Source organism: Eurosta solidaginis, chromosome 5 (genome assembly GCF_040869045.1).
Source record: "Eurosta solidaginis isolate ZX-2024a chromosome 5, ASM4086904v1, whole genome shotgun sequence".
NCBI lineage: Eukaryota > Metazoa > Arthropoda > Insecta > Diptera > Tephritidae > Eurosta > Eurosta solidaginis.
Genome location: NC_090323.1, coordinates 165,682,402 through 165,698,075, shown reverse-complemented (window position 1 = coordinate 165,698,075; position 15,674 = coordinate 165,682,402). Strand labels below are relative to the sequence as shown.

At 35.7% G+C, this 15,674-nt stretch overlaps 1 protein-coding gene across 1 annotated transcript in view; it reads right to left on the bottom strand.

Moving 5' to 3' along the window:
• Positions 1-15,674, bottom strand: part of Dnah3 (dynein heavy chain 3, axonemal) — a 457,577-nt gene that overhangs the window by 46,671 nt on the left and 395,232 nt on the right. The window contains exons 56-58 of the mRNA XM_067756774.1: positions 12,218-12,354; positions 4,583-4,757; positions 1,898-2,070 (exon numbers count right to left, since the gene is read on the bottom strand). Coding sequence (XP_067612875.1) covers positions 1,898-2,070; positions 4,583-4,757; positions 12,218-12,354 — 485 coding nt within the window. The remainder of the gene's footprint in view (positions 1-1,897; positions 2,071-4,582; positions 4,758-12,217; positions 12,355-15,674) is intronic.

The window sequence follows — 15,674 nt, the reverse complement described above, 5'->3', positions numbered from 1 at the left end:
CTTCCAAATAATAATTTTCGCATTATTTTTACTGAATGAGAATAACGATTACGAGATGAGATTTATGGGCCTTAAGAACCTATGTTAAACATTTGTAATATCTGAACAACCGGATGTGTAAAATATTTAATATTTCTGATCTGTCTCAAATCAAAATACTTCTTTGGTTTATTATCCTCCAACGAGTTCGTCGTGGAATACGCGTGTATGCCAGTCGATTGTATGGGATATCTTAATAACATAATAAATGAACGACTGAGAAGATTTGATTAAAAGCCAGCACACTATTTCAAAATAATTGCTGGCCTCCGATATATTTTGGGAATTGTTCGGGATTATATTGTGACCATGTTTATACCATTTTCGTACTATTTTGGCATTTTTCGGGACCAACTTCCCATCATTTCAAAGTAGTTGAAAGGATCAGTCGGAACTATTTTGGAATTGTTTTCGTTGTAATTTCGGAACAATTTTCGATACCTTTTCGTGTAGTTTCGGTACTACCCCCGGATTATTTCGAAATTATTTTTGTGCTCTTTCGAGATTGATTTTAACAATTTTCTGCTGATTTCGCAATTTTTTTACGGATGATTTCGGAACTATTTTGAAGCTTTTTTTTATGTTGTTGGTTCTGTGTTAAGGATAATTTCGGACCTATTTCGATTTGTTGATTTTCCGACAGGGTGGATAAATGATGTATATTGGAACGATTTTCCGTCATCCCTTGTCAGATTTCGTTTTGGACGAAAATCGGCACTGATGATGGTACAACGCCGAAACGGGTTTTTCTCGAAACCAAATTTGACAAGAGATGATGGAAAATCGTTCCAATATACGATAATTTCGGAATTATTTTTGGAACTATTTTGAAAGTATTTTCCAAACTATTTTAGGATTGCTTTAAATATTTTAATATTTAGAGCATATCGGGACTATTTGTCAATTTTTTTTTTAAATATTTCGGGAAAATTTCAAAATAATTTGAATTGTTTTCGAAACATTTTTAAAATAACTTTAGATGGCTTTCGGGATAATTTAAGATTAGTTATGGGGCTATTTTGGGACCATTAAGGGCTGTTTTATGTTTAATTTGAGTCATTTAGAGATAATTTGAGGATTACTTTAGGCTTGATTTCGAAACTTTACGAAACTATCTAGAGATCGTTTGATGATCATTTCCCGGACCACCGGGTTGGAACAATTTCGAAAATGTTTTGGGGTCCAATTTGGGACTGTTTTAAGGGTTATTTTGGAAATTGTTTTGCACTTATTTCTTGATTTTTGTTCCACCTCAAATAATTTTTTAATCACCAAACATCATAGAACGTGTTCCAAGTATATTAAAATTTTTAGTAGAATGAAATTATATGATTTATTTCCCCCTTGCGGACAGTTCCTAGTTTTATATTTGTGACCACTCGCAATGAAAAATAAGTAACGAAAACTGTGTAAACTAATTTCAAAAACGTTTTTGAAAATGCGAGTCCTTAAAAAATATCTTTTAATGTTTCAAAAATTTTATTCAGAGTTCCATGTAGCGCAGCAGTTTTGCAGTTCGAATTATTTTGGTCTGACCAAGTCTGAAGCCTATCAAAATTCACATTGATTTTTGAAAAATTTTTTTCTTAAGTTCTTAAGTTTTTTTTTTCGTATATTAAAATAACATTTTTCACCCTTGGGGGAAGAAATGTTGAAAATCAGTGCGGTTTTGAGAGTGTGCAAAGTTTCCGTAAATTCCAAGTAAAAAATTGGCAGCTTTTGAGTTAATCGAATGGTTTTTGAATACACAATAATTTTTCAATTTCAAAATTAGATACTTTTCCTACAGGCCTTGTATGTACAAGTGTATGTTTGCGTATTATGAGATATCGAACTACGAGTTCTTTAATTAACTTACTTGTCATACATGTTTCGTTGCTTGGCGTACATGAATAGATTGGCCATTGGATCAGAGCCAGCCGATAATAGAAAGACCAATGGTATTCTTGGCGAACTGTCAGTAAATGAGGCATTCAAATCGAAGAGTGGTGGCTCCACAAATGATTGGTCCATGTTGCGCGTAATGAATGTCTGTAAAATGGATTTGTATGGAGTAAGTAGAAAAATATGTAAGCATGTATGTATGTATGCACGTACTATAAAATAAAATATGAATGAGCTGTGAAATGATAGAATTTTTTTGGATATTAAAATGATTTCGCTTAATAGCAATAAGACGTACACATATGTGTATGTGAGTGTGTAGGTATGTAAGCTTATAAAACTACATCCTTCGAAACCTAAGAACATTGGCTATGATGCTGAAAAGAAAAACATATAACTTTCCCTAGTTCTCTTCATGGTAGCATATTGTTTGTCACAAGGAATGAATCTTTTAATTTTTTATGCTTTGAAAAGGCAACAACAACAACAAGTAGATGCAATGTGTAGTACCGGGAAATATTGAAACTCATTTTCTGACTTGAAAAGAGAAAATCTGCTGTGGTGGTAGTTTGCCAAGTCAATTTGATATTATTAACTACATCCGTCATTATGCAATTCCATTCAAATAAATCCAACAAACTTATATTTGTGCAATCTCGTCCAATTGTACCTACAATTCATTCAATTTTTTTGCTGGTCATTTTGTGTTTTTGGTTTTTTTTCGTTAAAATGTGCTGACATATAACATTCAAATAGCGCGCATGTTTGTCAATTGACAGTTGGTAATAATGTTATGTCTTCGGTCAAACAGTACGCTGATGGATCTAACGAAAGTTTAATAATCATCATTATTTGTTCGTATGTATGTATGTGTATGTTGTTAATGTCAATAAATGATTTTGCATGTAAATTTTTGTGGACAAGTTTTTCCAATCTAGCTCAAATATGCTTTGATTCATTTTAAGCTAATTGGGTTGGAGTAATAAATGTACTTATGGCACGTATGTGGTTAGTTGGTAGTTACTTTTAAGAAGTGCAAAATATACGTCATCCTCCCACGTGACGATACAAACATAATTGCCGGAAGTAAGTCCTTTTTCTTATATATTGAAGAGAAGTGTGCTGGCCTAACTAACTTAAAAAAGTTCTTCACAATTTTTTTTTAAAACGGGGCCTTTAGTATTAACAAGCCGAAGGATTTAGAATCCCCCCAAGCAGGTTAAGGGGCTTAGACGAGTATTATGGTGTTCCCTCAAGAAGTTTCTCATCAAATTTAGTGCCTTTTTAGTTGTCGTTGGGAGTCGACAAAAAACACCCCTTAACATAAGGTCCCCTATTTGTGGGAAATAAATGAAAAGGCAGCGCATAAAGAGTTGGAAGAGAAACTCGGGTTTAAAAACCTTCTTTAAGCTATTATTAATAATATTAAGTTTTGTTACAACATGTGGAAACATTTAAGTCGTAAATGCAATCTGTGAATGCCGGGTGGGGACAAATCAAATTAAATACTTCTCAATCAGTCTTCAACAAACCAATTGCACTTCCATACATACTTAAGTATTAGCAAGAGAACTGTCTTCCCTACCTCCGGCAGACTGTGTAAAAATTGTGCGTCCAAAAGTTTGAGTCGCCTTTAATGCACTCTTGGGCATCATAAAGAAAATGGAGGATCGGTGCAAAAGCACATATATCGCTGGACATGCCCGCAAGTACTCTCACTGCAACACATGGCCATAAGGACACTGATGATCTCATAATCATTCTGTTTAGCCTACTGCAAATTCTTTTCCTTAATAATTTATTTCTCAATTTTTCTTAGAAGATATCAAGTCCGCTTCGCTTATTCACTCTGGAAACTTTCCTGGACATCTCATTACTTACTTAATTGGCGCTTAACCGTTTAACCGGTTATGGCCGTCCAACAAGGCGCGCCAGTCGCTTCTTCTCTATTCCAACTGGCCCCAATTGGTAACACCAAGGGAGTTTAAATCGTTTTCCACCTGGTCCTTCCAGCGGCGTGGGGGCCGCCCTCTTCCTCTGCTTCCGTAGGCGGAGAGTGGAGCCGTGTGTAGAAGTCCACGAAAGTGGGGAAAACTTCTGCCTGCCATTCACCTGGGAATGGTCAAAGCGATTCGTTTGCGTGCCTTTCGAGCAGCTCACTACTTTCGGTTGCTTGGCGCCAAGTATCCTCTGGGCAGTAACTGAACATCCGTTTAATGGTTATCTAATGTGAGAAGGGACAACCTGGCTAGGCCATTCTGACATACTCGGTTTAAACGCTAGCTGGGGGATCTTTCATAGGCAGCGTCTGTCCACCACGAGGTGCGGCTTCAAGCGGGCTCGCTATATAAACGTTATCCCCCCTGAGCGGGTTGTGCGCTGGGCTTGGGACTCGCCACGTCAAACCACACTCCAATGAAAGAAAAAAACAAGCTTCCATAAATATTGCTACACCCAAAAAAGGAGACGTTGAGGTATGCTATGAAGTTACTTCTAGGGATCATATCGCCATTTCCTCTGGTAGGCTGCGGTGTTTCTTCAATATTACCTTAGCCAACTATTGTGATTCAAATTCAAATTCTTTCCTTTGGTCACGAAATGTACCCGAAGGTACAGCCTCTAATATTTTAAGAATAGTATAAACAAAGTAAACACTTACCCTAACAGCTGGCACAACTTTATCCGGTCGTAGACATTTTAATATTATAAGGTATAACATTTCTTCAATATTATCGTACGGTTTCGGTAATGGATTCTCTTCGGGTGCTGATAGATCATAATATTGCTTCCAAATTGCAACATCCTTTGCAAATTGTTTATAGAAGTCTTTTAAGCTAAATCGCGAAAAAATAAACATTTTATATTATTATCAATAATTTTTTTCTTGTAATAAGTATAAGTATATAATAATCTAATATCTAATTTTATTATATTATATATTATTATTATATTTATATTAAATTTAATTGAACCCCTGTTTCGGGTTGTGGTAATGAGTGACATGTTTCAGGACCTCGAGGGGAGGGGCTGCCGGAGGAACAAGATACCTGAACTCAGACCACCGCTGATGCTGTGTGACAGGGTTAGTTAGCTTGAGATTGTTCTTTAAAGCAAGCTGTCATGAAAGCTTAATTTAGACAGTTGGGCCAGCAAGACTTATGTGGGCTCTCTCCCTGGGGGGACCGATATAGTGGTGAAGCCGCGTCTCTTCAATAGGGTTATCGTCTGGTGAATAGTACTATACAGTTGCTACACGGTCAAATGTTTGGAAACAGTGCAGCGAGTAGCGATGGTTGGAATAAGTGGTGCCTTTCGTACAACATCTAAACTGGTAAATTGGAAGCATACTTCGATTTCAACCCTGGCAGTACAGACTACCGTTCGTCGGCTTTCGCTCCTGTTGCCACATTCACTACTCATACTCCCTCAAGGGATGAATGGAGTGAGGAATTAATATGGGACGGAAGTCTGGAAAAACCGCCCATGGATGGATCCAGGCTTAACGGGAGGGTTGTGGCTGAAGTCTTATGTCATGAGATCGGAGTTAGTCGAAAATTTGGGCTGCCTGATCACTACAGCGCCTTTCGGGCGGAGGTCGCCAATATAAAAAATGCGATAGATGGAATGCTTTCCGCCGCCTTTACTGGAATTTAACATTTTCACAGATAATCAGGCAGCCATCAAAGAGCTAAGCACCCAACCTTGAGGCCGGGGGCTGTGAGAGATTGCTTGGTCTCTCTTGTGACCTCTCTTTTGAAGACAATTATCCAGCTGTCAGGGCATGAAGATATACCTGGAATCTGTCAGGCTGATCTATTGGTCCGGGCAGGCACGGACGAATTGAACGTATCTATCAGCGGGCACTTTATGATTTCGCTGTTCACTTGCTTTATGCTTCCTGAATCAGCTCGGCAAACATTGGGCTGACACTACATCTCGCCATAGGTCGAGGTCTTACTGTCCCCTTGTTGACTCCAAACGCTAAACGGAGGTACTAAGGTTTAAAAAGCGCATCTATCCATAGTTAGTGGACTTTTAATAGAAAACTGCCCAAAGAGAGTTCATACGGAAGCCTAAATATACCCGGCTGCCCTTGTGTTGTTTGCTGTATGGAGGACGACGAGATGGCATCATCGTGTCGCTGCTCAGCTGTGCAGACTTAAGGATGAACTTTTCGGACGAAGAGTCGAATCTTCGGAGAAAATTTGTAGCCTTATTGTCGCCACACAGCCAATTTCTTAGTTAGAGTATGGGATAACAAAACGGACAAACATAAAATTATCCAAGTGAGCTGCTATTTAACTGGATAGCTGGCAACCAGCTGCGGGAAATAAAAACCAAAAGGTGCAAATATTACCTGGGAGTTATCACTCTGGATTTGATTCATTGCTCTTTTGTAATGGGCGTTCAAACTACTGATCGTCGTACAATGTACCCGCCTAACTCCATTTGCTTTGGAAATAGAAATCGTTAGCTGTTAAAATGCAGAAATACAGTTCAAGAGAAATAATAAACTATAGGAGGTATGTACAGTAACCAAGTGGATCGTATACGAACAGCAAATGAAGATAACAAGAAAATAAACCTCGCCCTGCCTCGCTACAAATGGGAGGCTTAAGAAAGGCAAAAAATATGAACAGAAATTAAGCTTCGACTAAAAGGCATTAGTCAAGTGTTGCTTGGTAAAAGACCAGATATTAGTCTTACTTTTTTCTTACGTTTTTTTGGGCTAATGGAATACTGCAGCAGCTTAATTACAAAACAAAACATTTAAACGCCTAGGCAACCCGAAGATGAAACAAAACGATGTCATCATCATTTTTCATTGCTTCCTGTTCTTTGTCTTAATAATTTCATTTCTTAAATTTTGAGCTTCACGTTTTCCTGCCTCTTCTTGATATTTGTTCCAGTGGCGTAGTGAGGTTTTCTTGCGCCCGGGAAAAATATTTTTATCTCGATTCCTTTATACCTGTACAATCAACCATTATCCATTATTAATATACTCTCTCTGCAAAGCAAGCTGATTATAAAAAAACTATAAAACCGAACTAAAAAAAATGCATACCAAATTTTCGTTCTATTTTATTTTTATTTTTTATGGGGCACTTGTGAAGTCAAATATACTAAAATTTTTGTTTGTATCCGTTGGTTTGGCATTTCCACAAAGTTCTTGAGAGAGATTAAAATTTTTTTTTAAAAATCCAAAAATCTTTACGGCCGCCGAGAAGAGAGATTGGTTTAACCTTTCTATATTTTTATGATGGACTGAAGATATCATCTCTAAGTAGACTCAAATACATATTTAATAATAATATAATTATAATAAATTAGTAATAATATACATTAGTAGTACTGAGATTGTCAGGTTTGGAAAAACTTCTTCTCCAAACAAGATTATAAAAGTACGTAATTCTAACGGAGTTTTAGGTTCGATTTCTTTTCTACTGCGAAGTATTATTTTGCAGTAACATATTTCGATAAAAAGTTCTGTTCCATCGAAATTTGCATTATAAAATTCACTCAACTTCTTACAATTTCGTCGTTATAATGTTTTTTTAACAAACTTCCAACTTCTAAGAGAAATCTAAATATAAAATTAAGGTAATTTAGTCGTGTAAGTGTTGTTCGTATTTTTTGTTGGAGACGATCGCGAACACTTTTCATGACCCGAGAAATTTCACGGTGTGCGGAAAGACCAATAGCTCTAGTCGATTTTGTGGTGCCTTCTTTCACTTCGCTTTTTCTATTGCTTCTTCACAGAGAGTGTCTCGAATTTCGGATTCACGTTTGACAGATTTTGTTAAAGCATTTTTTAATAATTGCTTTCGTAACGTTGAACATGAGAAAAAAAGATATATGGGCAAATCCCAAAAACTTTTACTTTTTTGGATACTCGGGTTTTACACACGGGCAAAAAACTTAAGGCCAGAAAAAAGTACAAGACTTTAGGTTTGACCTTTTGACTATCCGAACTGATGATTTTAAATATCAAGAAAGTTGATAGTAAGTTTTTGCAGAACTTCGAAATGAAAAAACATCGATTTTTACGCTTTTTCAAGCGATACCCTTGATTTTTTTTTTGAATTTTTTCGATACAATTTTGAGGCATCGCTGAAACGCTATGGAATTTAAACTGAATGTTGTTTTTAAGGCGGAGATTCTAAAAGTATAAGCAAAGTTAATGTGCCCCTCCAATACTCAAAACTATCATCAGTCAAATTAGCGATACTTTTTGTTTTTTGTCATTTTCAATATTGACAGTTTTTTGCTTATAGCTTTTTGAGGCAACTGAGTATTGGAACGATAATAGCCTATCAGGAACTAAAAATACTTGGGGCTTCAAATTCGATATGCCCCTTTCAGTTTTGAAGGTAGAGGCAGAAAAGTGGAAGCACTGGGTGCGTAAATTTTTTTTCAGAAGCATGTTTTTTGTGGGCTCAGCTACAATTTAAAAGAATTTAAAAAATTTCCTACACTTTTTGACGATTGCCAATTTTTGGCGAAAATTTCGTATATTTGCCCCATGTACAAACATCAATAACTGTCCTTGCGTGAATATTCCAAGATGAGGCAATTGATGGTATACTACTGTGGTGTAGAGAAAAAATTAACAAAGGGGTATGAAATATTTGACGCTTACCCGGTTTCATATTTTTGCCGATATCTCTAAAACCGGGTTTCGGGTATCAACAAAATTTTACCTAAATATATCCCACATAGATATGTACATCCTGATAAAATTTCAACACAATCGGTTAAGAAGTGTTTAAATAAGTAAAAAAATTTAAGGTTTTCCGGGCTTATATTTTTATCAATATCTCTAAAACCCGGATCTCGGGTATTAAAACTTTTTTACCTAAACATACTCCGTTCACATATCTATATGTTTTTAAAGTTTCAAAAGAATCGGTAGAAAGGTTTTAAAATAAATGTGTTGCAAACTTTGCAGTAAAAAATATTTGGCGGTTATTCTGTTTTATATTTTTACCGATATCTACAAAACCGGGTCTCGTGTATCAAAAAAATTTTACATAGCTAACAGCTGCATATGTCTCCATAATGTGTTAAAATTTCGATATCATCGGTACAGAAGTGTTGAAATAAATGTATATTTAACATTGAGACCTCAATTTAAATATATTTTGCTCGATCTTTTGACTATATCTTTTTGAGGCATTATGTAAGACGAGTAACGGCGATGCATTATAGCTCCAATTTACCCCTCAATGTTCCTAACAAAAAGATATTTGCGTGATACCGTCTTTCAAAAAAAAAAAATTTTTTTTTCTCTCCAAAAAAACCAAAGTTTGGCGGATTTCCCCATTTTCTTTCAATTATGCCACTAGCTGTCGCAAGTGTTCTGGATATATGCATGCAATTTTTTAGTATTGAAATTTTTTTTCAGAAATCAGTTATAATAAAAATATAAACTATTCAGGAAGTTCTGCTTTGCAGACCATTTGGCGCCCCCTGTTAGTAGCGCCCGGGGCAAGATGCCCTCCTCCCCCATCACTAAGACACTGATTTGTTTTACTCACATCTGAAGTTTTTGCTAATTTGCGGCTAAGGCATTTCTTGAGATTACAAATAAACTTAACCGTAACTAAGTAATTCAACTCCTCCACATTTATTCATGGCCATCAATTAGCAAAATGTTCAACTTCTTACTTGTTTAAGTATCTCTCGGCAGCATTTAAACGCACTTGAATTGTTAGAAAACGTTTTGCTTTGAAATTTTTCTTTTCATATTTTTCTTTACAATTAATATGCATTTTTGTAAATTAAAAAATTTAATGCGAATATTAGCGACAAAGAGTATGGGCATTTAGTTGATGGTAGCTGATATTTATTTAAAGCAAGCATAATTTCTTAGCGGCCGCCGTGGTGAGGTGGTAGCCGACGCCGCCTACTACACCGACGATCCTGGGTTCAATTCCCAGGCAAAGAAACATCAAAAATTTTGAAAACAGTGTTTCCAAGCAGAATCGTCCCTTGGCAGTGATTTGGCAAACACTCCGAGTGTATTTCTGCCATCAAAAGCTTCTCAGTGAAAACTCGTCTGCTTTGCAGATGCCGTTCGGAGTCATCGTAATACATGTAGGTCCCGTCCCGCCAACTTGTAGAAAAACTGAAAGAAGCACGACGAAAATTGGAAGAGAAGCTCGGCCTAAAGTGGCTTCGAAGGTTATAGCGCCTTGTATTTATTTTATTTTTAAACATAATTCCTACAAATGACGCTCCTTGATGTTACTATCGTGATGTGTGGTGCTAATTAATTAAAATTAATATTTCCTTAAATCTCTGCACAAGTGGTTGCGTTCATAACAGCTGTAGTGACCTTTAAAAATTGCGATGGTATTTTTCGATTTCAAGCAATATTTTTATTCGCAATTGCAGAGAAAATGTTTATTCAATTTATGTATGTATGTCTTAGTCTTAAGTTTCAGTTACTCTTACTTAACGGCAGTCAATCATTGGAAGCAATTTAGATTCATCCCCCAGCGGGTTAGGGGGCTTAGAATATACCCCCGGTAGGTATATCTGTCGTATGAGGCGAATAAATACTAAATTGATTCAAGGGGTTGTGTAGCGCAACCCTCTCAAGAGGTTGCCAGCGTAAAAAATTCTCCAAACTATTTTTCAACCTCGCCTACCCGTTGCAAATCCTGTTTCATTAACAGTCGAGGCTCTGGCGTCCAAGAAATCGTGATGATCTAGGTGGTGGAAGGGAAGTTTTGGCCCCAAATATTTCATGTGGTCATACCAAATCGTTCCTGAGATGGTCGGGCTAATACTTTTATGGTGCTTGTTATGGGAACGTACCGGATCTGCATCCAGTCAAGGACCATCAACATCGATAACACCCACAAAGGCCTCCGGGGAGTGTCCTTATCGCAACAAAAACAACAATAACAGCAGCCAATTATTACTTTATCGTATAGCTTTTTTAATCAATTTTAATTTTAATATAATAAAGTTGTTAATTTTAATTTTATCTTAGGCAGTTTTCTTTATCACTGATTAACGCTAGCAGTTTATCTAACAGATACATGAAATATTTCGATAAGTTATACTCGTAGTGCCAATCAGCATTACCCACAGATGATGAAAACAGTCGTTTCTTCTTTTTTCAGTCTTTTATGTGTCAATTTGAAGCATGAGCCAAATCAGACACCACACACGGCTATATTTTTCCTCTCCCTCTCTTTCTCCACTTTCACTCTCAGTTCATTTCCCTGGCCTGTATAGTGTTATAAGATCACGTATGGAAAAACATTTTCACCCAAAAGATAAAGTTTGGGGGCCACCGTGGTGTGATGTTAGCGTACTCCGCCTACCACACCGAAGATCGTGAGCCCAGTATTCGTCATTAAAAAAAAAAAAAAGTTATGGCAAAATCTAGAACACCCTACAAAAAAAAAAAAAAAAAAAAAAAAGAGTTTTCAAAAATCATTACAAATTTGTACTATGTTAGACTTAAATTGATTGGGCAAAAAACTGGATATTCAAACAAGTTCAAAAAACGTGAAATCAAACAAGGCGAATTCCGGTGTTGTTATCCCAACAGATGATTGCTTCTTCTTGATTATTTTCCATACAATGCCTTAATACAGCAAAATCCGTTGTTTTTTTTGACATGTTTATACATCCACATTTGCGATTGTCGTCTTATTCTGTACATCCCCTATTCCATTTCTCTCCCTAACATTCGAACTCCCGTTGCCACTCCAAAACTCACTCCAACTCTCATTCCCGACAACTCGCTTTCCCACTCCTACTCACCCTCCCACTCCCCACCTCAATGTCCTCATATATGGTATCTCTAACCCAAATATTGAATAGATAGTTCAAATAATTGCGGAGATAAAGCTAATTTAAATTTTCCCTAATAGGCGGTGTGGTACGGCCCATTTTTTGAAATTTTTTTTTCTAAGCCATCCTTGAACCGTAAAGAACGGAACAAAAAAAAATGAAATAAATAGGTCCAACTGCTCTGACTTTCCAAAATTTCTAAGATTTTCTGAATAAATACGCAAAACAAGCTCAGCCCTATTAAGCTGGTCAGAATCTTTCACTCTCAGTTGATGAGACTTCGCTTTACTCTTACTTACGCGCTGCTCAATATAATCAATCTCACCATACAAAAGCCACCGGCATTACCCGGCAAAGTACTATAGGCACATAAATTTTACACAATAGCGTTATAAATTACCTTAAAGTAACTTGTATATTATTTATTTCAAAAGTGAGCTTCTGCACTTTGTATTTATGCATTTATTAATCATCAACTCACCCTTCAAGATCGCTAGCGCGAAATATTTGTGTCCAAGCCTTTTCCGGCAGCCAACTATTGTCCGGATTAGGTGGCACCGCTTGCAAGCCAACGCCTCCAGTTAAAAAGAACAACAAATGCGATTTATTTATCTTTCCCTGTTTTATTGTCCATTTGTTACGAGTTTTAAGTTGTTCCACAGCAACGATGGTTGTTTGTATCAGCAGCATCATCAGCGTCAGCGAAGCATCCAGTTAGTGTGGCAAGAGTATTTCGCAATGGAATTGCAGTAATCAGCAATCAGCCAAAACAACAATAGCGAACAACCAAATGAACACAGCGTAGTAGTTACAACAATAGCAACAATGCATGCAAATATACAAGTAAAATAGTAACGTTATTTTAAAATTGTACATTGCTATGGTATAGTTGTTTGTGTTAGATATAAATTGTTGGGTGTATTTTTTTTTTTTTTTTGTAATTGCATACCATAAAAGAATGTTTAATGGTATTGTTGGTATTTTATTTGTTATTATTGCCACAGTTTTTGTTCTTTTTGTATTTTATTCGTTGTCGTATTGTTGTTATAGGTTATATTGTTAGTGTTGTAGATGGTGTTATTGTAGTATTTATTTTGCTGTTACATTCATAGAGCCGTAAGTAAGTAGTTATTAGGCGGCAGCAAAGATATTAGCATTTGGCAGCATTTGCATTTACCAAACACCCAAACCACCCATATCTACACAAACACATACACACACACACCAAATTTAACAACCAACAAGCTAACTTCCAACAAGTAAAGGTGTCTAAGTTCGGGTGTAACCGAACATTATATACTCAGCGTGTGCTTCAATTGTAAATTTAATTTCAGATAAATGACTTTTCTAAATAACGCGTGGCACCACCCGTTTAAAAAAAATGTCTCCCCATTTCCCCTTACAATAAAACTTGATAAGTGAAATATCATTGATTCAAAACTATTTTTTGCTAAGTTGTAGCTTATTATTCTAGTTTACGACCCTTTTAAACTTGTTTTATATCTAAGTTGCCGTGGTCTTTAACCGATCCCGTCCATTTTAACTAAACATATTTTCTGCGGTGTCACGCCCATTTTTTAAATTTGAAGTTTTTCCTATTTATTGTTATAAATCCACTTGGGAAATGAAATACCATTGATATAAAGCTCTTTTTTGCAAAGATATAGCTTTTTATTCGTCCACGACCCTTCTAAAAATCTGTTATATAAAAGTGGCCCTTAACCGATTACGCAAATTTTTCTTCAAAGCATTCCTTATAGTAAAGGCAACAACTCTGCCAAATTTTGTTACGATAGGTTTAATAGTTTTGATTTATGATTAATAATATTTGTAAAATTGATTTTATCACAAGTGGGCGGTGCCACGCCCATTTTAATTTTTTTTTTTTTAATTTTTATATATAGTCCAGTATCAGTCCACATGTCAAATTTCAGCATTCTAGGTGTATTATTTACTAAATAATCAGGTTTTTTGTGTTTTCCAAAATATTATATATATAAAAAGGGGACGTGGTTATCATTCGATTTTGCTCATTTTCAATACCAATCTATTCTGGGTCCAGATAAGTTCGTGTACCAAATTTGGTGAAGATATCTCAATATTTACTCAAGTTATCGTGCTAACGGGCGGACGGACGGACATGGCTCAATCAAATTTTTTTTCGGCACTGATGATTTTGGTATATGTAAGTCTATATCTATCTCGATTCCTTTATACCTGTACAACCAACCGTTATCCAATCAAAGCTAATATACTCTGTGTGCAAGGCACGCTGAGTATAAAAACAAAAAAACAAAAAAATAAACAAACAAATGCAACAGCATCGTTAATAGCCAAAGGATTTCTCCTAGTGCACACAAATACAAGTCGTCGTAAAGTAGAGTGAAGTTGGAAATTAGCAAATGGTAAGTTCCATTTAGATGATTGCAGTTTTATGTTTGTTCATGCAAATTAAATGGGATTAAATGAAAAATTAATCAACATTAAGATGGCAATGGCGTCAAAAGCCGAATGGGCACAACAACTATTTGCATACGTATCGCAAAAAAAAAGTTCCATGAAAAATGAGATTGGATGAAATAAAAAAGAGACTTTGAAATAAAAAAAGATGCAGTCTTCAAAGGAGGTAAAAAGAAAATATTTAAGAAAGTGATTCTTTAAAAGTTCTGAAAGTTATAGATTTTTGTTTAAAATCTGTGCTGTATTAATATATATAAGTGATAATGTTGAGTTGAGTTCAAACGTTTTTAAGACGACTTAGCAACTTTTTCGGCATTTGGATTCGGTTCTCTGGGAATAATTTTAATAAATTTTTTGTAGTTTTCTATAGTTTTTTTGGTCAGAATTTTTAAGGAAGTTCAGGATTTTGGGCAAATGGTCTAGCATCATTGCATTGCAAAATGGTGTAGCATATTTTTTATAATACACTAGAATAATACACGGCTATGCACTTGATAACTTTTTCTAAATATGCACCATCAAAAACCCTAGTTAATTTTTTTTAATATCGCAAAGAAAATGAAGAAAGTTGTTCACGATCTATGGCATATATTTGCTAAAGCAACGTTTCCAACGTTAAAACACACACTTTGAACTGCCTTATTACTTTTCTATTTTCGATGCTATTTCATTGACACTGTGGGGTCATAAAAGCAGATTTCGGAGTTATTTTCAGGGTTAGTTCAATATCACTACTGCACTATCTGGGACTAATTTTTAAATGGTTTGAGGACTGCTTCGTGACCATTTTTATATCGTTTCGAAACTATTTCCTGATATTTTAGGGATCGTATATAAGATATTTAACGGGCTATATTGGTATCACTTTCGGACCATTTCGGACCCTCTTCGATAGTTTGGGGAACGTTTGCGACTACTTCGGGATTATTTGGTGACTTGTTTGGCATTTGGATTGGGTTATCTGGGAATAACTTTAATACATTTTAGAAGTTTGCTATTGTTTTTTGGTCAGAATTATTAAGGCAGTTCTGGATTTTATGCAAATGGTTTAGCATAATTGTATTGCTAAATGATGTAGTAGACTTTTTACAATACACTAACACAGTACACGGCTATGCACATGCTACGTCACTGCAAAAACCATTTATTTTTTAATATTGAAATGAAAATGAAGAAAGTTGTCCACGACACATAGCATATATTTGCTATAACAACGTTTCCAACCAAATTTTGAACTCCCTTATTAATTTTCTATTTTCGAGATTTTCTCATTGACACTGTGTGATCATTAACAACAAGGTCAAGATCAACTCTGCACTATTTGGGACTAATTTTAAATAGTTTCAGGACTGTTTCGTGACCATTTATAGATCGTTTCGAAACCATTTCCAGATAATTTAGGAATTGTATTTGAGATATTTAAAGGGACTATTTCGGGTTCACTTCTAAACCATTTGCGACTCACTTCGGTTGTTTGG